Here is a 26,871-nt window from a genome sequence, read left to right as displayed (position 1 = left end):
TTTTTTTTTGATTAGTCGTCCTAACAAAAATTTCTAAAATTTGTTTCTTTTTTCGTGCATTTTTGAAATTTAGCCAAGCAAATAAGTAACTCAAAAATAGTAACTTCTCCAAATTTCATAGCTGTAGCGCAAAAACTAGCGGAATGACAGATTTTAATAAAAAGATATTGAATTTTTTAACTAGTCGTCCAAATGAAAATTTCAAAAATTTGTTTCTTTTTTCGTACATTTTTTTAATTTGGTCAAGCTAATCTGTGACTCTAAAAATATGTAGTAACTTCTCCAAATTTCATTTCTCTTGCGCAAAATCTAGCGGAATTACAGGTTATAATAGGTAAATAATATTGAACTTTTTGATTAGGCGTCCAACTGAAAATTTTTAAAATCGTCTCTTGTGTCGTATATTTTTGAAATTTGGCCATACCGATTAGTATCTCAAAAATAGTATTTTCCCCAAATGTTGCCTTTGTAGTGCAAAAACTAGCGGAATGACAGATTTCAGTAAAAAATATAGAATTTTTTGATTAGTCATTAAAATGAAAATTTCTAAAGTATGTTTCTTTTTTCGTACATTTTTGAAATTTAGCCAAGCTAATTGGTAGCTTTAAAATAGTATTGTTTCCACATTTTATTACTGTAGCGCAAAAACTAGCGAAATGACAAGTTTTAATAAAAACAATATTTATTTTTTTGATTAGTCGTCCATTTCTAAAATCTGTTTCTTTTTCGTGCATTTTTGAAATTTGGTCAAGCGAATAAGTAACTCAAAAATAGTAACTTCTTTAAATTTCATACCTGTAGCGCAAAAACTAGCGAAATGACAGATTTTAATAAAAAAAAAATTGAATTTTTTGATTAGTCGTCCAAATATAAATTTCGAAAAGCTGTTTCTTCATTCGTAAATTTTTAAAATTTAGCCAAGCTAATAAGTCAGTCAAAAATAGTAGCTTTTCCAAATTTCATCACTGCAGTGCAAAAACTAGCGAAGTGTCAGGTTTTAATAAAAAAATATCGAACTTTTTGATTAGGCGCCCAACAGACAATTTTTGAAATCTGTTTCTTCTGTCGTACACTTTTGGAATTTGACCAACCTATTGAGTAACTCAAAAATAGTAACTTCTTCAAATTTTATCACTATAGCACAAAAAATAACAGCATGACAGGTTGTAATAAAAAAAGTTTTGACTAGTTAAGGAAAAATTTTCTAATCGGACAATATTGACGCTCAGTTTTAAATTTTGGAACCTGATAGCGTGAAACCTAAGACAAAATTTCATTCAGATCTACTTTAAACTTTTCCTATGTTATCGAAAGCCGACACCAAACTAAAATAATCAAATGAAACTTTAACCTAAGATTTGCAAAATTAGGTTTAGTTGTAAAATCTACAAGTTCTAAAACTTTACAACCCGATCTATCAAATCTATGAAAGTCAAAACTTGTCAACTATCAATAAATTAGTTAACATAACATTTAGACCTCCACCTGTTCATTTCACCCCGATGCCCTCAGACTGAATTTTAGCAGAATTACGCAAACTAAGTTGTGTGGCTGATGAATAAAACATTATGAACGAGAGGGCGACAGAGCGATGCTAATTTCGTCAGCAAGTCGAGGGGTGTTTTGCACTGACACCAGACAGTGATGGCCACCACTTCATAACCAAAAATCCACCACCAGCAAAATATTTCTTATTCTAAACATTTTTCCACTTGGTTTGACTAATAACTACTTCGTTGACATTCCCTCAAGATCTGTGACGTTTCATGCTTGAACTGTTGGTACACCTGTAATAAGCGTGTCAAACGAAAAAAAAATTCTTAGAAATTATTTCGCGGGAGTGCAGTGGCGCGTTTTGGTTTCGTCGAGAAAGGGTGGTGTAATTATAGGTGGGGTTGGAAAAAATAACGTTGTGGTCGGGGGTTGTAGTTTGATGTCTTCGGATATTTCAATAACGCTGCTCAGTGAATACAGGCTCCCCTAAATCGATCCATATTTATCTTTTGAAAAACATTTTATAGCTCCAGAGGCGAATCCTCCATTATAGACCTTTTAAAGTCGATGGCTGAGTTATGTCATCTGAATATGGAAACTGGAAAGCTGTAATATGTTTACCATCAAAGTTGCACAACTTTTCTATCGCATTATAAAGAGACACATTCAGGTTTTGAAAACGTCGTCCACTCTGCATAATCAAAGCAAAAGTGATTACTCGATGAAATTGCTTTAAAACGCCCTCTCGTCACATTTGAGCTTTTGCCGCTTATAAGTCATTAGCATGCTCTTGTAGTGTCACTTTTATACCTACGCGTCAACTAAAAAAGTCTTCATAAATATGCATGTGTATATTAAATATTAAAACAACTTACTTAGTACGAGCCAGGAACTGAAAAGAGAGCCCCAGAGACTTCAAACGGCGCTAAGTGGCGAAGGGCGGATGTTTTCGACGCTTCAAATTGGATACGGATAAAATTTGCACTTTGTACAAATTAGCGACACCTCGCTTCATGGGAGATGCAGGAGGGGGAAAGATGAAAAATGCAGGGGTGTCAAGGCACTCTTAGACTGATAATTACCTTTCTACGTTTTTTTACCGAGCTTTCCGACTTTTTAGGGAATTTTACTTCATCGGGGTGGGAATGCTTCAAGTTTTTCAAAGCGAATTTCTCACATTTTTTTGCACTTTTTTAACTTTATTACTTACCTACCTACATATCTAAACTTAATTTTTCCTGCGGTGGATTTTGTATATGCGCCAAATTTAAAATGCAGCTCTGTGATTGGTCATTTTTCAGTCCGATTTACAGAATGTTTTTAGAATTCCTGCAATTTTTGCGAGATGTCTAACAAGAACTGTCACACTTGTCAAATTTTCACCAAATTGTGGTACCATAAAAAATAATTTCCATATTTTTGACATATTGATTGTTACTTTAATTTTGAAATGACACTTTTTTTGGCACAAGTGCGTAAAACTGACATTAGAGTGCGTAATAATTTTTTTTGGCCTCATGAATTGTAAACGTCAAATTAACATTCAATTGACATCTTCGGAAGCACTAGATTTACAAGCGCCCTGGACGTTTACACACGCCGTGCGGTAAAAAATGCCCAAATCATCTGCTCTTCAGATGCGTTTATAAATTAAAATCACTTTACCATAATGAAGATTGATCACCAAAGTGGAATCTACCTAAATTATTATCTCAATTAAGACAATATTTCTATTTTTAAAGTAATATTAAAACGTTTTTTATACAGCGCCATCTTGTGTACTTTTTGTGCACCAACTACAAAATTGACAGAAGTGACAGATGATGAAATTTACAAATGTCAGATGTGACAGTTCTCGTAAATTTTAAAAAATCCAATTATTTAAATTAAAATTTTTGGGCCAAAAAGTTTAATACAACTCTTGTGCGTTAACCATTTTACAGCGCTCAATCATTAAAGCACTCCGGCTACGCCGTCGTGCTTCAAACTGATTTCGCGCTGTAAAATGTAAGTTACCACACGCGACTGTAAATAACTATTACAATCGAGCAACTGTAAGTAGGCTTATAGTCGTAAAGCAAGCAAAAATCTGACATCTTTTTGACAGTGTCACTTGCAATTTTCAAATTTTCAAATAGTCACTAAAATTAATTACTTTTTTGCCGCACTGCTGCAGATTTTCGGCACTGCCAACGCAAAAGTAGATTTACCGTTTTATTGATAAATAAATAAATTTATTGATTATTTATCGACTTTTGTAGAATTTCAGGCATATTAAGATGCGTAAAAACTCAGCACTCAGCTGCAGGAAAAACGAAGTATAACTGGAATTTCTGCGACTTTTACGTATTTGCAGCTCAGTTTGTGTGAACCATGACGTCACTGTTGAGTGTTTTAAAGAGTCAAACAGTTCTGCCAACGTAAACAAAACCGCGAAGCCTCCTGATGCCGTTTTTTTCGATCTCGTCAAGTTTCGCGATTTGTTGATCCATTAATTAATCCATTCCCATCCAATACTCGTTTAATGACTAACTTAAGTCGTCTTAGCTAGTGTTCACACGCTCAGTAAATACATAAGTGGTTAGTTTTCCACTAATTGGTGAACTCTCTGTATCTTATTCTGGGCTTTTATGAAATGCAATAAATTATAAAGTTGCAGGTGTCTGAGTAGCGATAAATTGCAATGTTCAGTTTTTCAATTTTAATTAACAGCAGTTTCTACGTCACATGCGTCATTTTAGTGGTGGATAATAAATTTCCAATGATTAGAATGACACGTTTTTTATTGCTTAATTCCTATTCGAGCGATGAGTTTATTATTTTCATGGGAACCTGTTCTAACAAAGCGATTGAGTAAGGGGCGGCATAATCAGAGTTAATATTTGAGGAGCTTATATAAAGTCGATTTAAACTTTATTATAGTTAATTGAGGCGGCATATTTAATTGGAATCAATTAATAACACACGCACGACTGGCGGCTAAAAAATAATGATTTTGGGACTCGTAGGAGTACGAAATTTCGCAATTTCGTCCTGTTCGCATTTCAACGGTTGATTGGAGGATCGGTTATGGGATCTAATTTGTTAGTAATTTCCCATATCATATCATTTGCTTGCTCAATCGAACGTTCGATATCCGATATGTGAATAGGCGAGGCCAACATATCCTATGTCCTTTCATCATTCACAGTTATCCTGTCTGTTGTGGTCACGCCGGATAGGTCTTCACACACGCAGTAATGGGTTTAAATTCTCGACAAGCGACTGTTTACAGCGGTTTCATGTCTCTTTAATTAAATACAAAGTTGCAAAAAAGAATTGCCTTCGTTTTACTCAGTTTTTTAGACTTTGACGCTTCGCTGTTATTTACTGTTTTTTATTATGTCATTCTATAAATATTTGTAATGGATTAAAATCAGAAAGTAAACGATATGGAAAATAAGGAGCGACAGATATAAGCTCGGGGACGACGGTTTGGATTAGCTGTGGGTTCACTAGACTTGGACGATGAATAGGGTTTAACTTTTTCTTAAGTTTTTATATTTTGTTTTTTTTATTGTGTGCACACATTTTCACTGGTCATTCTCACGCTTTTTGTTAAGAATATCAACCAAAAATGATGAAAAACAAGTTTCTGAATCTCTTAAAACTGAAATTGAAAATAGTATATTGTAAAACAAGTGCTGAAATTGGTCTCTGCAACCAAAAATATCTAATAGGTAATTTTTAAACGATTTTTAATTCTAGTATGATTTTTTTGCATAAAATGGCGTTATTTTAAAGCCGTCATCATACAGGGTGTTTTTCAAATGCATGTACAAAAAGAATGTGGTAATTTCTTGACACTAGTTGAGCGTATTAAAAGAAAAAAGTTCCATTAAAAGCCTTTTTGTTTTAGAGATAAAATTACACAAAAATTTTAATAAATTTGCTTGTGCGCCACTGAATGTAAAAGTTATTTATTACAATCAAGTTGCTGGTTGCTTAAGAAACAGGTCATTTCAGACGCGTTTTTTGTCAATGGCAGTGGTGTAGAAAGTTTGTGGATTAGAGTTAGTTTTACCTTCTTAGTTTTTGATTTGAAAATTTCAAAAACACTCTGTAGAAGTTAAAGGGTTCTGATTTCAAATTTGCTGTAGAAAGTACAAAATCTAGAAAATTGAAAACTTTCCTGAACCTATTTTTTTTGTTTTTTTAAATTTGTTTTTTTTTCGTATTTTTTTATATTCCTTGTATTTTTCTCTATTTTTGTTTTTTTTTAATTCCTTGGCTGTATTGAACTTTTTTTACTTTTTAATGGCTTTATAGTTGTTTTTTTTAATTTTATGGTATTCTGGATTAGGTGTCTTTTAAATTTTTCCAAACTGAGGATTTGAAAAAGAACCGAAAATCAATTTTGGAAGGAAACAAAAAATCTAGAGAATTGTAAAAGAACGTAAAACAAAATTTTGTTTCACATTTACACTAAATTGGTTTCTTCTTCATTTCTAAATTATGTAATTTTTTTGATTAAGAAATTTGACTAAAATTGTCTGGATTTAGATGATCCTTTAACTCCAAAAATGTCAAATAGGACTAATTCACAATCAATTTGTCCAAAACGGGATAAAAATTACACACATTGTATTAAATTGTTACATAATTTGTAATTTTTTTTGTTTGTACTTTTGTGTCTAGAATCATCAATTTTTTTAATTTTTGTTTTTTTTTGACATTTCTTTGTTTTTGAAAGTTTAATTTTTTACAATTTTTTTTTATTTTATTTTTTGATTATTTACATTATTTGGAATATTACACTATTTTTATAAATGTTGAGTTTGTTTTTAGAGTTTTCTCTCATCTTCATTGTATACATAGTTCGCACCTTGCGAACGTGTGTCTGAACTTGACAAAGAAAATCTAAATAATTGAAAGATATGAAAACAAATTAAATGACTCTATACTTAACGACTTTTTTTAATTTTTTCTCAATTTAGGAGCATAAGATTTTAAGTAAAATTGACTTGAAGCCTATGCGGATTTGAATCTTTGAATCTTTGTAGGAGATTGATAGAATAGCTCGCGAAAAAACGCCGCGCTGGGTAGAAAAAGTCTCACTTTCCGCTCTCTTTCTAAACATGCCTTTTTCAAATTTGTTTTTTTTTATGTTTTCAGGCCGATGCAAGCCCGATAAAGACAAGTGCACCTAGGTACAAATTTAAGAACGTGTGCAACCGGCTGTGAAGCGGCACACCTGCTCCTTTTCGATGTTTTAATTAGAGAATGGCCAACAGACACACGACAACCTTTGCTTGTTCACACCGTTCCAACTGGAAAGGAAGATAAAAGGTAATTAGAATATAGGTGATAAAAAAGGAGATATTTAACGAAGTTCGACAACAAAGTGACGCATGTCAAGATAGTCAAAAGAAATTATGTATTGGTCAGTCTTTTCACGCGCCTAGAAATTCAATTAAAGAATTAAACATAAAAAGTAAGAAATTCATTGTCATTGCGACCTTGTGACCGTTTCGCAAGTCCAAACAATGACATAATTACGTATCAATTTCGTGAGCAAAACCCCAAAATGATTACAGGCAATTTATTAAAAATCCAATTACCATCAACGAAAGACACGTAATATTTCACAACTGTAATCTTTCAGCTGAAAAAGCGTTGTAATGTCGTCGGGAGTTTAAACTTGAATTGTTACAATTAGCAATTATTCACGCACAGCGAGGAACTTATTGGCAGTTTCCAAAAAGCGGTTTCTGTGTTGGCTATTAATTGCTTCAATAAATTTAAATGGTTTTGTAAATTAGTCGTGAGATGTTCCATCGGTTATTTAATTCGTTGTAATTTATGAGAAAAGATGTTACGGTATTTCCTTTTTTTGTGATGCTTCGTTTCATTGTCGAGATGGAATTATTTAATTAGAAAGAATTTTATTCAGTTACGTGACAAACGAGTCGTGATGGATGTGCTCTTAGGTTAATGCGATTTTAGACTAACTGCTTTTTTCTCCATTTGTCACTAGTGCGGTAAAGTGGCCAAATTCGTTTTCGCGATTGTGATACTATATCAATCGCTCGCTTCGCTCGCTTTTTTGCTGATTTTCATAAAGTTTTGTATGTAAGTGGTGTAATAGAGCATATTACATAACTATTTTATTACCGTCATTTTGTCTTCTTCAGTCGGCGTTTCCCATCCGAGTGTTGGCGTTATTAATTTCTTTCCAGCGGGTGTGGTAGTAAAAGAACCAGTACAGGTACAGGTAGCCTAATTGTGACCCCGCTTCCTGCAGGCGATTGTAATCAAGTGCTGTTGTGGGGAACCGCGGGGGTCATCAATTCAACAATAAACTCTAATCAATTCCAACGATATTTCTTACGATTTTGGAAATTTCATTACAGATCGACACTTAAGAAATAATCGGGGCATTAATGATGTTTCTATGAGAAATCTGGAGGTAATTAAGTCGGTGGGTAATCACCGCCGCTTCTGTCAATGGAATTTGATGAATGAATTGTCGACGAAGAATGGGAGATTTATTATAGGAGAGTCGCGGGAATGCTGGAACGAGTATTTGCTACTGTTGAGATGTTGTTGGGATTAATTTCTATTGCAGACCTTGAATGCTGCTGGTAGCTGATAGAGAATTAACACTTTGATTATGATCAGAGTTAACTAGACAATATAACCTTTGATAACAAGGTACAGTACATCCGGGGTAAGTGGAAAGTTTGGGGGAAGTGTAAACTCAGGAGCAATTGTATATCTGGAGGAAAAGGGAAAGTGTAAATTTTATGGGAAGAGGGTAATTGTAAACTTAGGGGGTAGTGGAAAATCGGGAGTTATTGTAAATCTGGAGAAAGGGAGTAATAATTGTAAATTTTGGGGGAGGAGGGTAAGTGTAAATTTAAGGGGTAAGTGTATTGTATGTATTGTAAACTTTGGAGAAAGAGGGTAATTGTAAACATTGGGGGGATGAGATGAAGTGTAAACTCAGGAGTAATTGTAAATCAAGAGGTAGAGGGTGTTTGTAATCTTTGGGGGAAGAAGATAAGCGTAAACTTTGGGGGCAGAGGGGAAGTGTAAACTTATCGGATAAGTGTAAACTCGGGAGCAATTGTAAATCTGCAGAAAGGGAGTAATAATTGTAATCTTTGGGGAGGAGAGTAAGTGTAAATTTAGGGGGTAACTGTAAACTCTGGAGGAATTATAGATGTGGAGGAAGAGAGAAATTGTAAACTTTGGAGAAAGAGGGTAATTGTAAACTTTGAGGGAAGAGGATAGGTGTAAAGTTTGGGGGAAGAGGGTAAACTTGGAAGCAATGGTAAATCTAGAGAAAGAGGGTTATTGTAAACTTTAGGGAAAGAAGGTAATTGTAAACTTTAGAGGAAGAGGGTAATTGTAAATTTTAGGGGAAGAGGGCAAATGTAAACTCGCGAGTAGTTGGAATTCTGGGGGAGAGAGTGCAAGTATAAACTTGGGGGAATGTGTAAATAATAAATACACCAATTTTTTAATAAAGTTGATATTTAGTGTCATTTGCCCCGCTCACTTTGCACTAGTTTTCAAATCAAGTAGAGGTAATAAGTTTAATTTGCCCCGGATTATAGGCAAGTGCAATATTTGATGAAATTAGCGATTCCACTTATCCCGGTGTACTTTACTTTCTGTAAATTTGTATTAAATTTTAAGCAAAACAAAGTAAATAGCTCTGTTGATAAAACAGTCGGCCAAAGCCGTTGGAATGAGGTTAGTTTTTTCTAATGAGTCCCGCCCTCACCGAAATGAGTGATGTAAGTCATTCTTCGTCATATTTTCCATTTCCCCGCCTTAATGATTTAATTAAAGCTCCCGTAAAGATTTCATAGGATCCATTCAAGTTAATTAGGGAACATTTCAGTTAAGTCCCGCCGCCTAAAGTGAGAATAAACGATAGGAGGTAATTAAGTGGGAGAGGTGACATTAATTAATGAATATCTGCTGCCAATGCAAGAGGGCTCCACTCTCTAGCCTCGATTCATAATGTAGCCCGTTCGTAATTTAATGAAAAAGCCCCACAATCATTAATAATATCAATGGCAAAACCGTGACGCTGAAACAATATTTTCTTAATAAACATTGTGCTTGATTTAAGCGCTTTCGTTTAATTGAGGCTTCTTTGGCGGCGGCGAAATGTTTAATAATTGCAGGGAGATTAGGAGTTTTCGACTTATTCGGGGCGTGGGAATGAGAAAGATACGATTTGATTTTTTTCTTCTACACTTGAACTCAGACTTTTTTTCATAATCGAGTTTGTTGCAATTCGAGCTGGGCTTATTTAACGAGCTAGTAAACGAGCGACAAACAATGGTCAGGAAACTTTTCAACGGCGACCGCAAATGAGTATCGAACAGTTAAAAAGGGCTTCAAACCACATCCTCGATCGGTAAAGCAGTACGCGTTTCGTTGAACCTACCGCGACAAAATCCACAACCACCAGATGTGTAATCAAATGACACTTTTCGACTGTCAAATATCTAAACATAACATTTTGGGACGAAGCTCGCTCGCTTCGCTCGCTCGCCGTTTAATTACTCGATTCATCGACCCCCAGCTCCATTAATTAGCAACAATGTTAAAGATTTCAGTGCAAGTTATCGATATCGATAATTATCGTTAATAAACGTGCTCATAAACAGTTTATCTGTCGAATGTGATGCACACCTAATTGAAAGCAGCAACTCGTCGTTAATGGCGCTGTTTGTGCACGTTTAGTCGAATATGGAGTGCGAGTTTGATGGACTTAATTGGCTCATTAGTGACCATCCGATCGCTACTGATCTTATTCGCATTTATTGCTAAAACCTGATCATCGTACAACCAGTTTGAACGTTTCGTCGACGAAAAAAAAAGGACCCTCTCCCTTTTTCGTACGCAATATGTTTCCTGTTACTCGTTCCTGATTAAAATATGCCATAATAGTTGTTAAAATTGAAGCTAATTCAATTTTAATATAACATGTGAAGTGGATAATGATAGAAATATAATACAATGGGCAGTCATGGTCGTATTTAGTATCCCTTTGAACATCTGCCATCGGCACGAACAATAAAAGAACTGGTGCGTGTGAACTGCAAGATCATTAATCAATAGCGGTTTGAAAATTTCCAATTTTACACAAAATAATGGATTTGTGGTAATTGGGGCTCGTCTAGAGGAAGTACTGTCGCATAATCATGTGATAACATCAAACGACGTTTATTTTGTGAATTTGGTCGCAATTAAACGATAATAGCACACATTCTTTTGTTAAATAATGGTAGCGTTAATTTTTATTATGTGCGTCAGTTTCAACAAAGGCAGGATGTTTGCGTTTATATTTGTATCTTGAAATTAATATAAAAAATTCACTCTACTAAATTTATACTAAACTGGGATTTTGGCATCTTTCAAATAAAAAATATTTTTAGAAAACGAAAAATGAAATAGGGTAAGCATAGTATATTGTGAAACAAGTTGCAGAATGGTGTACATTACAGCACGAGACGCGAGTTGGTCTCTGCAACGAACTTTAGATGCTATTTTCTATATTTTATTTTGGTACGGGGTTAACATCGTGCTGAAATGAGTCATTATTAAACGATTTTCAAGGAGATGTAGAACCTGAAAAACTTTAAACTTGAACACCTCATTACTTTAATAATTGCGTCGACGCAGCTGTTAATTCCCCACATTGATCTGTGTCAATTTTCACCCCCTTTGAATTTTTTTTCGTTAAAAATCTGCGTGTTTTTCAAATTAGCATACAAAAAGCCAACAACCGTTGGTGAAATTCACGCAGTGCCGGTCAATTATCACGGCACACCGCGATCCTCGCACTTATAAACACCGGCGACGAGTGTTTTTTTTTATGTTAAAAACCACAAATTAGGGGCAACTAATTGGGATTTCCGGCGGAAGAACGGACATCCTCACACCTCTCCGACACAACCGGCGCGAATTATATTGTATTTAGCGAAGCTTGGACACCTTTTGTCGTCGATTTCGACCAGTCATTGCGGAGGTGTCAGCGATGCTTTGACTCGTCTTTGTCAGTCATTAAACCGTTAAATTATCATCAATGAATGCATTGTTGGGGAAAGCTGCGATAATGTGGGTTTTATGCTCAAAAAATGCATGGGATGGGAAGTGTTGACATATGGTCGGCGGCGGCGCGGGGCGGCGGTAATTACTTTAAGGAAAGACGGTTTTATGAGGAGTCACCGGTGCAGTTAAGTCTAATTTAATTAATTCAGTTTAGTAAAATATTTTATAAAATTTGATCGAATTAGATTGTCATTGTATTAGTCCATCTTCCGTCCATCTCAAGTAAATTTATTCAAATTTTGCATGCTTTAATCTGATTTAATCTTCTTTTGAGTTTAAATTTCATAGCCCCGGTCGTAAAAGCGCCTAATTACCGAAAAAGTCGATTTCCTTAGCTTAAGTACGATAATTGTGGGGCATATAAATGCAAATGCGACGTCTATAGTAATAAGCAATTATTAAAATGAAGAAGTAGACAATTATTCAAGTTCTTTAACTCGGAATATTTTAAAAAAGAGCATCCAGTTAATTGCAGACATAGACCATACTAAGAAATTAATTATCGGAATAATTATCTATCATCTTCGAGGTATTAAATTAATTAGTTACGTTATCTTAATTCGGATCAGAAGTCGAAGTTTTCAGTGTTAAAAGAAGGAATCAATATGTAAAGTAGCCGTAACGAATCGACGTCATTTTAGCAACGGATGTTGTAGTGTTTATCTCTTTAAATATCGAATATTTTAACAGTCGATGGACTGTGGATACAAGACAGTTTAGCATGTATTAATATAAATGCACATGTCACTTTGTGCAAGTTGAAAACCTAACAAAACGAATAAATTATATTGTTTGTGTACAGTCTAATGCATTCCACCTCGTATGAATAAATAATAATTTAGTCATTAGCCTCTGAATAAACACAATTTAGAATCAAGGAAATTTCTGCAAAATTAATTTCGCATTCTATTGATGAATGCCGGTAATTTATTATTATTGTAATTATTGGAATTAGAATTCCCGCCAAAACTGTGTTAATTACTTAATTACTTGAATTACTCGTTCTTGACAAAGTTCTAATAAAGCAATCATTCTGACAATTAATTTCGAACCAACGCCAGGTGTAACAAATGCCGCTACACTAAACGAATCTAAATTGTTAATTGCTAATTTCGGTCCCCAATTAGAATAAACTCTGTTGTTAATTTATTACTTGGTTGATTTTTTCACACAGAGAATGTAGTACAAAAATACAAAAAGTCGACATGGAATTTTAATTGTGTAACAGTGCATACAATGAATATAAAATTATATCGTTATTGTGTACTTATATAATTAGAAAAAAATTCTTATCGTGTCAGTAATTAAGATTGTGTTTAGAAGATCGTGAATTATAACAATTGAGTGTGAGTCATTAAAAAATAATCCGTTTTATACAATGGTTCTGTGAAGAAGACACGCGTTTTGCATAATTCCGAATGAGGCAGCGACCGGTAAACGACACTTCCCGCTCTTCTGGTTGTTAATATAACTATTATTAAATTACGTTCCTATTTGGCGAACGCTACAGTTCCGACTGTGTTCTGGTAGTGTGATTACTTGCAATTTCAATGAAAGAAGGAAGTTTTCTCACGCGGCATCTTCTCCATCTTTGTGTATTAACTAATTAGTGTTTGTGTTCTGGTTGCAACTCATCATCACGCACGTTCAATTCATCAAGCACATGACTTTCTTAGCTACTCTCTGCCCATTATCCGCTATGACCGGCTACTATTTTCAAACATAGACTAAATTGTTTCTATTATGTTAAGGCACTTAACAAGAATCCGCCGCAACGCCTCAAATCCAATCACCGTGACCGTGGAATAGCCACAATATCTTCAATCAAAATAAATGCCGGCTTGTAGCCTTTGAATTAATAATGGGAATTGTGGTCGGAGAATTTGGAATTAATTGGAGTTTAACGTGGTTAAACACGCGGAATTTTGATAACGACGGAGAAATTTTTATTAGACTAATTATTGTTATTATGAAATTTCATTTACATAAAGTCATAATTGAACGGACTAATTAATATTTATCGGTTTTGGAAAATGACTTAATTGGGGTGGACACAGGAAGTTTAACATTTGTGGCGAGGTTATCGAGGCTTTTTGTTATGGTAGAACAAGGTTTAAACGTTTTTGATAGTCATGCAATGTGATTTTCACACCTTCGATTGGCGCGATGGCCAAAATTTTTGCTTGAAGTGGGCTGTGGACAAATCTCACCTTTCTATGATTGCGTTTGTTCACTTTTTTATTATTTATGGTCTTCAGCAGCTGTCAGGTTTTTTCTTTGTCGGTTTCTTAGGCTTCTTGGTTCTTTTCGGTTTGGAACAAAATTTTCTACTTTAGGTTTTTCCGATATTAGGCTGCGAAAAATGGAACACTAAGCTAGTTTTCAAATCAATTTTTTCTTTATTTACCAACCATACCTAAAAATTTTAGGTTTCCTATGTTTTCAAATTAAGAATTTTAACGCAATCTATGCAGTAGGTAAGCAGAACCCTTATTTTGAAGCCTATTATTTTTAAATTTGGAAACCTAGTAGCTTTCAATTAACATTAGGACTAGAAGTACTAGTAGTAAAATTTTGAAATTATCAATACTCGAGAGGTAACTTCCTTGAAATATCGGTGTTTCAGTCCTAAAAAATTACTTGAAAATCAGAAGAAATCAAAAGAAATCAATAGGAAATCAGAGGACGTTATATGCTAGGAAATCAGAGGAATAATGACAAAATCACAAGAAAATCAAGGGAAATCATTTTTTAAAAGGGAAATCGGTGTATTAGTCTTAGGAAATTACTAGGTGGCCCCCGGAATTCTGTAGATCTCGCTTTTTTTGTGGACCTTGCTTTTCCGCCGCGTTGGATATTAATTTGCGATTGCTTATTTATTAAAGGTGGCCTCGGAAAAGCTAGGTCCACAAAAATTTGGGATCCACAGAATTCCGAGGGCCACCTAGTCAAAACCTAAATTATGAAGCTTAATATTTTTGAATTTTGAAACCTAGTGGCTTTTTTCAACATTAGGTCTAGGAGCCTACTAGTAGTAAAAATTCAAAACCTGAAACATTGAAGCCCTAAAGACAGTCTTTAAATTTTTGAATCCGGAAACTTAAGGATTTTTTTTTGAACTAGAGAACTTAAAAATCAAACATTTATTTTGACGTGTTTGAAATTCGGAACCTAATCAATCAAAATCTCGGATGAGGAATTAGCCTTTTTTGTAAACCTTAATCATTAAAAGCCTGAATTTTGTACTTTTTTTTAAATTTTGGACTTTGTAGCTTATCTAGTGTTGCTTTTTGAAAATATAATTTGGAGTTTCTTTTTCTAAACGCCTAACTTTTTAGGCTTAGGTTTTGGTGTATGGTAAGACTGGGCAAAGAAAAACATCCCCGTGGTAATAAAAACTTAAAATCCTTTATTCTATATTCTAATAATAACATGAATAAAGATACTCATCGAGCAAAAATAAAAACGATTACAACAATAGTGCAATCCTTAATCCGAACATATACACATCCATTCTTTCTGGAATCCTTCATCTAACACTCCACAAGCCCGAACGACATCTACAAAAACCGTTCATTGTCTATCAATCTACACAACACGTAAAAGCGCAAATAAATAACAAGTCCATAGCTATAATACACTTTATATCACAATATCAAGTCTCCACATCTTCACTCTCACACGTGGATGGTATCCTCATCTTCCGACGGTGTTCTTCGTCCTCCAGACCCCGGCGAACCAGGATCTAAGGGTGTATCGGGACTGGGAGACCTGGGAGAGGGTCCTTCTGTGGTTTGGTTGGAGTAATAACTGGAGAGCGTGCTCAGCGAGCTACTGGCAGCGAGCGAACCGAGATGAGCACTAGGACCTGGAATACCCAAACCCATACCTGGAGGGTATAAACGGTAGGGAAGGGGTTTTTGGAGGGTTGCAGCGGCGGCGGCTGCAGCTTGACGATAGTAGATGTCGGCAGCGCTGGGGGCGGCGGTCGGACCGGCCGTTTGGGGAGGGTACCAACAGCCGTAAGGGGGCGCGCCGTAGAGGCGTTGGAAGGCGGCGTAGTTACCCGCTTCGGCCAGGAGCTCCAGTCCTACCGCCGTCTGGCGCTTCCATTTCGTCCTGGAAAAAAGAAAAATTGATAATTTCGTCTTGGACTTTGATAGTTATCAAACACTCGTGTGAAGAGGTCAATTAGGGTTTTTGGAGGGCTGTGTTACCCTCGCCGCTCCTCTGCACCCCTGCGCGGCAAACTTGATTAAATACAAGCATGTTACGCCCACCCTATTACGATATGACTGTCACTTTCCACGCTAATCTCCTTATAATAACTCCGTCTGCCTCTCGGAGACGATGGCGTCGACACGTTCCCAAAGTGGCCGAAAATCAATCTTTGGCCCCGAAAAAACTATAATTAGCTAAATGACTGTGTTCGGTTTTGCGGCGATTTTACTAAAAACAAGTAATTTGCCAGTTCCGGCGTTCTAGTTTGGGGCAGTGAATCGGCACATTTTCGTCGTTATTATTGATTTAGGAAAATTAAAAAGCGCTTTGGTAAATTGGTGTTCTTGTTGAAAACCAATATTCTAATCTTTCTGCTTGATCATTGTTTGAAGAACGAATTACGAGGCACAAAAAAGGCGAGACGCGGGTTTACCGAGAAGAAGCTTGCACTATCATTGTGGGTAATATTTGGAGGAAAAAATTTTCATCTCCGGGCATACCAAGGATGTTCGATATTTATGGATCGATTCGGGAAATTACATGGAAATTATCAAGAGAAATACAACTCGCAACACGCTTTTGTGATATTAAGAAATGTTACGTATTCCACCATCATTAAAAAACATTTAACATTTTTATTCGTGTTTATTACGCGAATATATGAATGAAATTAGCGTTATTTAGCGGGATTTTCTACATTTCTGAAATACCGACGCGGCTACACGATTAGAACAAATTACACCCATTTATTGGGGATCGGGACTGGCCATTTGTCAAAATAATTAATTTCGCATCTAAAAGGAATTAGATGTGGGAATTTGCATATCTCGAGGGGAAATTAGAAAAATTATGGTTTTTAAGACTTCTTAGAAAAATATCAAGTAAATATGAATTTTTTGTTCGAGGCGCCCCGAGCCCTCTCAGGTGCCAAACTTCTTCAGTAGTTTGAGTGTTTTGTCTATATAAAAACTACAAATTGCTTAAATAAAATGTACAATTTCGAAAAATTAAAAAAAATAGAAATTTGAAAAATTGTTTTTCACACTATAAATTTGTAATTTGAGCTAATATGTGTAGGTAGGAGATAATTAACTGTTCAAATATCATTATTTTTCATTACTTTTCGGTACTGAAATCTAGAAACAATTTTTTTTGGTTGATTTAGCACTGTTTTAGGCGAGTTATAAACGAGTCAGTTATTCTAAAAAAATAAACAAAATTAAAAAAAAATGCGTCGAAAGTCTTATTTGGCACAGATAATAGGCGAGTGACATGTTGAAACCTTTCGAAAATCTATTATTTTGTCTTTACTATTAAATTTTGAACATTTTGAAATTTTTGGATTTGTTCTAGAGATGAAAATTTATAAAATTTGTTTGTATTTCACTAGACCTACTTTATTAATTTGGTACCATTCATAAGGAAGTCAAATTTTATTTTTCTAGCATTAAAACGATAAGAATTTGAAGTCAAAATTAGAAATTTTTCTTTTATCCTAAAAATGAAAATAAAGAAAATTTGTGTCTTTGAGTCTACAATTTTGTAATTCCGTAGTGTTAATAAATTGGTTACGAATTATATCGTCCTCAAATGTTATTCTCTTATCGTGAAAAGTACCAGAATTATAAATGTTTTGAAAATTTTGGATTTGTTCTAAGGCAGAAATTTTTTTAAATTTGTTTGTTTTGCACTATACTTTATTAATTCGCTACGATCCATAAGCAAGTCAAATTTTATTTATCTAGCATTAAAACGATCAAATTTAGAAGTCAAAATTAGAAATTTTTGATTGATGCTAAAAATAAAAATGAATAAAATTTGTGCCTTGTGTTTTACAATTTTGTAATTTGGCACAGTTAATAAGTTGGTGACAGATTGAAACTTCCTTAAATTTCAAAAGTACCCGAATTACAAATTTTATCATTAAATTTTGAAAATTGTGGCTTCGTTTTCGAGCAGAAAATTTTAAAAATTTATTTGTTCTGCACTATACTTTATTAATTTGGTACGATCCAAGTCAAATTTTATTTATCTAGCAATAAAACAATGAAATTTAGAAGTCAAAATTAGAAATTTTGGAAATTTTTGGATGCTTTAAAAAATATGTCCTAGGCTCTCAAATTTTGCAATTCGATACAGTTCATAAGCTGGTGACAGATTGTTACCCTAATTTCATTTTTCTATCGTCAAAATTACCAGAATTACAAATTTTATTATCAAATTTTAAATATTTTGGATTCGTACTCTAGCTGAAAATGAAAAAAAAATATTTGTTTTGAACTATACTTTATAAATTTATTTATTTCTTCAGCATTCAAACGATGAGATTTAACGGTCGAAGTCAGAAATTTTATAAATTTTTGGTTGTTGCAAAAAATATTAGTTAAAAAAAATATGTCTGCACAGCGATTTTCAATTTTGGCGCAGCTAATAAACTCATTTTTGTGGTGTTTTTTTATAACCTGAAACTCTAAAAAGCAAAAAGCCTAATTTTTAACTCCGTCAATAAAATTCAAATCAATCTGACAACCTAAACAAAATGGAATCTCTAGGAAAAGTCTATAGAAGGTGTTTTTTTCAAAACCTGAACTTTGAGGCACTTGGGAACAGAAAATTTTAAAGGTTTTAAGATGTTTGTCAGATGTCGAGAAATTGCAAACGAGAAGGCGGAAGATAAAACCTCGGAAATGAAAATCCTTTTAAACTCTTAAACCGGAAAGTTGAGTGACTAAAAACTAATTATCCTCGATGAAGCATTTCTTCAATTGAAGAATTTGTGCAATTCCACATTCTCTCTCGAAGTAGGTCGTTACATTTCTTCTGTCGTAACGGTAACATAACTCCTAAAATACCACATAACATGATCTAAACTCCACCGATCTAAATGGATTAAGTAAACCTCGTCTTCATCGAGCGACGTTGTCATTAGAGTGTGACCATGTTTGGAATACAAGAAGCATGATTACATCAGCACTCGAGCGTAAACAATCTAAATTCTGCCATTACGATTTTTCTTCAGTCGAAAAATCGTGGAATAATTCGGAATCTACCTGGTGATTTCCCCATGATCGCCATTTATTGTACGCAATGCATCAAAATCTAGATCTAGTCGAGCAGAAACTCATCCAATTACTGAATAATTCGTGTAGGTACTCCATTGTAGTTTCTCCTGCAGTTAATTACAGTAAAACCGCAATGTGAACATCTTGTGTATACAATTCAGGAGCGGTATATGCACGCAACCATTATTAACTGGCACTTTGCGGGAACCGTTGCACCCCATTGTGCACCCTTTCCTAAAGCCCCCACTTGAAATAAATTACGTTTCTAAATATCCATAAATCAAAATTCGCCCCAGTGATGTTAAAAAAAATCGCGTCGAAAGAAGCGACAGGACATTGAACGTAAGTCGATGATTCCAACAGGCCGTTTTTTCGTTCCTCGCAATATCTCGTTAATTTCCTGGAAAGCTGTGATTCCCTCTTGCGTGAAATTTGCTCATCGTTCGCTCGTGCTGATCATGTTTGTATTTTAATGGAAAATGTTTACACAGTCGAGCCGCTCCGTCTAAAAACAATACGGCGAAGTTTCTTTGTCGTAAAACAGTTCGGCGAATATTTACTTTGTCGAAGAGCAAGAAGCGGCATAACTAATGTACCCAATAGCTTTTAAGCAGGCATGAGAATTCGGCTTTTGTTGGATGGATAAAATGCCAGTCAGTGCGGACAGCGTACGCCAGCTACAAGAAATCTATTTATTTTAAATATGACTTTTTTTCGTGACGATACACTTTTCATTGATATGCTATTAAAATTTATCGACACGAAAAAGTCGACAGTGTTTAAACAACAATTTTCTACCTCTAGGACAATAAATGCTTGTACGATTCGAGGTGGCTTTTTTACTAGAGACTCCGGTCGGCCGTGTCAATGTACCTGTAAACAAATTCGTTCCGTGGAGGCCCTTTTTCTGGGGCTTACACGGAATTGGTGATGGTGAATCGCAACCAATGGACCGGGTAACAGCGGGCTTTTTATTCAAAACTTTGTCGCAGTGACGTTTAAACCACTTTTTTTGATCACCTTCAAACCACTTTTCAATATTTTCCTTCAGTTTTCAAGTTTTGTAAACTTTTGAGGCTTCAGGTTTTAACCATCAACCATTTAAAATTTCAAAATTGCAAGGTTTCAATACTAGGTTTCAATCAAGTTGCTTCAGAAAAATTTATCGTATTTTTAGGGTACCAGAAATTTTTATTTCTTATTTTTGAAAAACTTTCTACTAAATGAAGGGAATTTCAAATTTCAAAAAATATATACCACAAAGTATTCAATTTTTTAAGTTATGAAATGATTTTTTAGGTTTTTAGGTTTGGAATTTCCACAGTTTGGTAACTTACAGATATCAGATTTATTTTACCAATTATTTTTTGAATTTACCAAATATTAAAAATTTCTTACTCTGTGTTTTCAAGATTCGAATTTTTTTTTAAGGTTCTGAACATTCAGACTTCTAATTGTTCTCAAAAATATTGAAAAGACGATAGAATTTTATTGTAATTAGTTGATCAAAACATAGCGGAGCGCAGGGGTATGTTCATAAAGAGAGACGTCTGTTGAAGCGTGTGACGTCAGAGTGATTTGATTAATTCTCTGAGATTCGCTATAACCCAGTTGATTTTCATTTTTTCTCATTTTTGGTAATTTTTAAAGTTAAATATCTCGGAAACTGTTTGAGATATTGAGATGCGGTTTGCGCCATTCTTTTTCTCGGCTCATTTTACGTTAGAAAATGTTATCAAAAGACCAAAATTCGATAGTCGATTTTTCGCGAAAAAAAATTCCGACTCAATCGATGAAAATTTTTCATTTTTTTTATTTTTGGCCATAGCTTGTAAACTATCTGTTTGATCGATCTCAAATTTAGCTAGTAGATAGATTTCGAGCTCCTCTTTCGACTGATCTGTAATTCAATGCTATTAAACGTCGTTTTCATTTAGAAAACATTGGTTGAAAATCACCCTAAAATGATGTTTTCAAAACAGTTTTTGGCCAATGCCTCGTTTATTTATTAAGCAAACTCAACAAATATGGGTCTCATTTTACGCAGAATTTTACGCTGAATTTAAAAACATGATAATTTTTTCATTTTTGTCAACAAATAACCGAGTTATGGCCGTTTGAAATTTTAGGTTTTTGCCAGAGGGCCAAATTTTCGAAGGTTCGAAACAATTCATGCTCGATATTTCAAAAACTATTTCAGATATTGAGATGCGGTTTGCGCCATCGTTTTTCTCGCAATTTTTTACATAAGAATCAGTTCTTTGATTTTTCCACAAACGAAATTTGCAAATTTTCGCAAAAATTTATGACTAAAACTATGGCCAAATTTCTGATATCGATATCTCGCTTATTTTTTAGAGTAAACTTAAGTTATTATACATCAGTGCACGCAGAATTTTATGCAGATTTCAAATCTGGGATTTAAATTCAGATCCGACAACAGATAACTGAGTTATGGCCGATCAAAATTTCGGAAAGTTGATTTTCATTTTTTCTCATTTTTCCTAATTTTTAAAGTTAAATATCTAGGAAACTATTTGAGATATTGAGATGCGGTTTGCGCCATTCTTTTTCTCGGCTCATTTTACGTTAGAAAATGTTGTTAAAAGCCCAAAATTCGATAGTCGATTTTTCGCGAAAAAAAATTCCGACTCAATCGATGAAAATTTTTAATTTTTTTTATTTTTGGCCATAGCTTGTAAACTATCTGTTTGATCGATCTCAAATTTAGCTAGTAGATAGATTTCGAGCTCCTCTTTCGACTGATCTGTAATTCAATGCTATTAAACGTCGTTTTCATTTTAAAAACATTGATTGAAAATCACCCTAAAATGATGTTTTCAAAACAGTTTTTGGCCAATGCCTCGTTTATTTATTAAGCAAACTCAACAAATATGGGTCTCATTTTACGCAGAATTTTACGCTGAATTTAAAAACATGATAATTTTTTAATTTTTGTCAACAAATAACCGAGTTATGGCCGTTTGAAATTTTGGGTTTTTGCCAGAGGGCCAAATTTTCGAAGGTTCGAAACAATTCATGCTCGATATTTCAAAAACTATTTCAGATATTGAGATGCGGTTTGCGCCATCGTTTTTCTCGCAATTTTTTACATAAGAATCAGTTCTTTGATTTTTCCACAAACGAAATTTGCAAATTTCCGCCAAAATTTATGACTAAAACCATGGACAAATTTCTGATGTCGATATCTCGCTTATTTTTTAGAGTAATCTTAAGTTATTATACATCAGTGCACGCAGAATTTTATGCAGATTTCAAATCTGGGATTTAAATTCAGATCCGACAACAGATAACTGAGTTATGGCCGATCAAAATTTCGGAAAGTTGATTTTAATTTTTTCTCATTTTTCCTAATTTTTAAAGTTAAATATCTCGGAAACTATTTGAGATATTGAGATGCGGTTTGCGCCATTCTTTTTCTCGGCTCATTTTACGTTAGAAAATGTTGTTAAAAGCCCAAAATTCGATAGTCGATTTTTCGTGAAAAAAAAATCCGACTCAATCGATGAAAATTTTTCATTTTTTTTATTTTTGGCCATAGCTTGTAAACTATCTGTTTGATCGATCTCAAATTTAGCTAGCAGATAGATTTCGAGCTCCTCTTTCGACTGATCTCTAATTCAATGCTATTAAACGTCGTTTTCATTTTGAAAACATTGGTTGAAAATCACCCTAAAATGATGTTTTCAAAACAGTTTTTGGCCGATACCTCGTTTATTTATTAAGAAAACTCAACAAATTTGGGTCTCATTTTACGCAAAATTCCACGCTGAATCCAAAAACATGAGAATTTTCAATTTTAGTCAACAAATAACTGAGTTATGGTCGTTTGAATTTTTGGGTTGTCGTCAGAGGGCCAAACTTTTGAGGGTTCAAAACAATTCGTGCTCGATATCTCGGAAACTATTTCAGATATTGAGATGCGGTTTGCGCCATCGTTTTTCTCGCGATTTTTTACATAAGAAAAAGTTCTTTGATTTTGCTACAGTCGAAATTTGCAAATTTTTGCAAAAATTTATGACTAAAACCATGGCCAAATTTCTGATATCGATATCTCGCTTATTTTTTAGAGTAAACTTAAGTTATTATACATCAGTGCACGCAGAATTTTATGCAGATTTCAAATCTGGGATTTAAATTCAGATCCGACAACAGATAACTGAGTTATGGCCGATCAAAATTTCGGAAAGTTGATTTTCATTTTTTCTCATTTTTCCTAATTTTTAAAGTTAAATATCTCGGAAACTATTTGAGATATTGAGATGCGGTTTGCGCCATTCTTTTTCTCGGCTCATTTTACGTTAGAAAATGTTATCAAAAGCCCAAAATTCGATAGTCGATTTTTCGCGAAAAAAAATTCCGACTCAATCGATGAAAATTTTTCATTTTTTTTATTTTTGGCCATAGCTTGTAAACTATCTGTTTGATCGATCTCAAATTTAGCTAGTAGATAGATTTCGAGCTCCTCTTTCGACTGATCTGTAATTCAATGCTATTAAACGTCGTTTTCATTTTGAAAACATTGATTGAAAATCACCCTAAAATGATGTTTTCAAAACAGTTTTTGGCCAATGCCTCGTTTATTTATTAAGCAAACTCAACAAATTTGGTCTCATTTTACGCAGAATTTTACGCTGAATTTAAAAACATGATAATTTTTTAATTTTTGTCAACAAATAACCGAGTTATGGCCGTTTGAAATTTTGGGTTTTTGCCAGAGGGCCAAATTTTCGAAGGTTCGAAACAATTCTTGCTTGATATTTCAAAAACTATTTCAGATATTGAGATGAGGTTTGCGCCATCGTTTTTCTCGCAATTTTTTACATAAGAATCAGTTCTTTGATTTTTCCACAAACGAAATTTGCAAATTTTCGCCAAAATTTATGACTAAAACTATGGCCAAATTTCTGATATCGATATCTCGCTTATTTTTTAGAGTAAACTTAAGTTATTATACATCAGTGCACGCAGAATTTTATGCAGATTTCAAATCTGGGATTTAAATTCAGATCCGACAACAGATAACTGAGTTATGGCCGATCAAAATTTCGGAAAGTTGATTTTCATTTTTTCTCATTTTTCCTAATTTTTAAAGTTAAATATCTCGGAAACTGTTTGAGATATTGAGATGCGGTTTGCGCCATTCTTTTTCTCGGCTCATTTTACGTTAGAAAATGTTATCAAAAGCCCAAAATTCGATAGTCGATTTTTCGTGAAAAAAAATTCCGACTCAATCGATGAAAATTTTTCATTTTTTTTATTTTTGGCCATAGCTTGTAAACTATCTGTTTGATCGATCTCAAATTTAGCTAGCAGATAGATTTCGAGCTCCTCTTTCGACTGATCTGTAATTCAATGCTATTAACCGTCGTTTTCATTTAGAAAACATTGGTTGAAAATCACCCTAAAATGATGTTTTCAAAACAGTTTTTGGCCGATACCTCGTTTATTTATTAAGAAAACTCGACAAATTTGGGTCTCATTTTACGCAAAATTCCACGCTGAATCCAAAAACATGAGAATTTTCAATTTTAGTCAACAAATAACTGAGTTATGGTCGTTTGAATTTTTGGGTTGTCGTCAGAGGGCCAAACTTTTGAGGGTTCAAAACAATTGGTGCTCGATATTTTGGAAACTATTTCAGATATTGAGATGCGGTTTGCGCCATCGTTTTTCTCGCGATTTTTTACATAAGAAAAAGTTCTTTGATTTTGCTGCAGTCGAAATTTGCAAATTTTCGCAAAAATTCACGACTAAAACTATGCCAAATTTCTTATATCGATATCTCGCTAATGTTTTAGAGTAAAGATAAGTTATTATACATCAGTGTAATGCAGAATTTGCCGCAGATTCCAAATCTGGGATTTAAATTCAGATCCGACAACAAATAACTGAGGTATGACCGACCAAAGTTTCGGAAAGTTGATTTTCATTTTTCCTCATTTCCAATTTGTCATTGCTATTGTTGCCAACTCAAAAAATTCCCTCAAACGGGGCGTGCGTTTTACCCGTGCGATTTCTTTTCCCTAGTCCTTACGCACGGCTGTTCTTAATGACACACAAGGCAAGTAGTCTGTGCAAAAATGTCTACTTACGCTAGTATGAGTAGAAAAAAAATATTTTGAAGACTCTTTTTTTCCAACCTGAAATTTTGACAGTTTGAGAAAAAAAGCCTAAAATATTTCTAATTTCTAACGTCTCAATCGAATTGTAAGTAAAACCGAAAAGCTTGCTGCAAAAAGTGGTTTCAATGTGATCACGGCTATACCAAGAAGTGGTTTAAATGTGACAAATGCGCAACATTAAAAAAAAAAGCGGAAACTGCGTGAAAAACAAAGATTTATTACCCCTATTGGCGCAAAACCCACACCCATCACTCTTTGTTATTCAAACCAAGATATCCATCGAAAGATTAGCTAATTAAAGCTGTAGATTTACATGAAGCGGCAATAATTCACAAACAAGTCCACCCCTCGAGACCGACACCTTTAATTCAAACAATAATTACGCCAACAACGGCCATAATGTTCCACAAATAATAGATTTAGTAGGAACATAAATAGTCGCGGTTTCATGTTGCATAAAGCTCCGTAAATGATGTTTGTATCTGCGCTTATTTCCGAGTGGCTCTGCATTGCGGGCTAAACGGAAAAAAAAAATAAAAACGAGGAGATGGAACTATGGCAGAGCATGGTTTTAATTACCATACGCTCATAAATATTCGTCGTTAAAACTGGTACGAGTGGTTCATTGTGGATTTCTCATCATAAATCTTTTTGCGCGTTGACAAATGACAATTGCTCGCGATACCTGTAACGTTTAGGAAAGTAGTGGAGTGTAATAAATACGGGGCGACCCCATCCACTGCCAACAATACGCTAATATGCCGTAATGGGAGTCATTTCATACGATATTACCACATGCACATGTATTATAATCACATTAGAACGGTGGTCTGGTTTTTCTTCATTGTTGTCCTGATCTTAATGTCGCTACGGAATGCCAAAAACGTTCAAGTTCAATGGTTTTAGATCGTTTACCATAACGGATGTAAATTTTTATGTACATTAACGAAACCATGAAAAAACCACTAAAGCTTCCAACTGTTGTTTGAAAGCATTTAGTCACCTAATTGTTGGGCAAAAGTGCTGACGTGGCGTTGAGGCGCCGACAAACAATTACGAAGAGAAGAGTGAGACTCCAGAAAGCCGCCCGTGTCTGTTAATAATATTATATATTAGTGAAATGCCGCCTGGATTACTCATTATCGTTCTGATCGACAAAGCGAAGCCATTCATATGTTCTGATAGATGATAGGTAACGATTATCGACGAAATTACGTTTTAATTTGCGTTGGAGCTTCTTGAAGCGGCGGTAATTAGATGTAATTACGGAGAGGGAAAACAAGAAAAGAAAAGGCTAAACTAGTTCAAGGAATAAAGCGAAGAGCGATTCATTCGAAAATTGAGGTTTTGGCTAGGCTTTGCGAGGAGGAGCTTTTTCCCAGCTCTCTGACAACTCAGCATTTCTATGGGAATTGCAATGTAAAGTTAACCGGTCTTTGGAAAATTCAATTCTTTTGATTTGCAATGTGAAACTATTTCGATGCACATTTTTCCGGAATTTTTGGTCCTCCATATCTCCGGGACTATGACAAATTGAAAGTCTAAAATCCGGTTTTACCAACACATTCCTGAATCGAAAATTCTATATTTTGTAATTTGCGGTGTGAATTTACTTATTTCCTGGACATTTTTTCCTGAATTTATCTATCGTTTTCTTTGCCTTATTTACCTAAGAATTCGGCCGGTTTTTCATAGCTATGTCAAAACTATATTTTTTTAATTTGCAATGTGAATCTATTTTGATGGACTGTTTTTCCGGAGTTTTTGGTTCTCCATATTTCCGGAACTACGACAAATGGAAAGATGCGCCTTTGACCATCGTTTTTCTCGCG

The 26,871-nt window shown here is 34.4% G+C and overlaps 1 protein-coding gene across 1 annotated transcript in view; it reads right to left on the bottom strand.

The window, feature by feature from the left end:
* Window positions 1-14,996: 14,996 nt before the first annotated feature.
* LOC148176017 (homeobox protein B-H1-like) overlaps window positions 14,997-26,871 on the bottom strand; it is a 30,726-nt gene continuing 18,851 nt past the window's right edge. The window contains exon 3 of the mRNA XM_088033875.1: window positions 14,997-15,729. Coding sequence (XP_087890001.1) covers window positions 15,288-15,729 — 442 coding nt within the window. The 3' untranslated portion in view covers window positions 14,997-15,287. The remainder of the gene's footprint in view (window positions 15,730-26,871) is intronic.

The sequence above is a fragment of the Gnatocerus cornutus genome, chromosome 4 (genome assembly GCF_029298725.1).
Source record: "Gnatocerus cornutus isolate USDA-ARS CGAHR chromosome 4, icGnaCorn1.1, whole genome shotgun sequence".
NCBI classification, from domain to species: domain Eukaryota; kingdom Metazoa; phylum Arthropoda; class Insecta; order Coleoptera; family Tenebrionidae; genus Gnatocerus; species Gnatocerus cornutus.
Note: the sequence above shows the minus strand (reverse complement) of the source record. Positions and strands in the feature narration are given on the sequence as shown.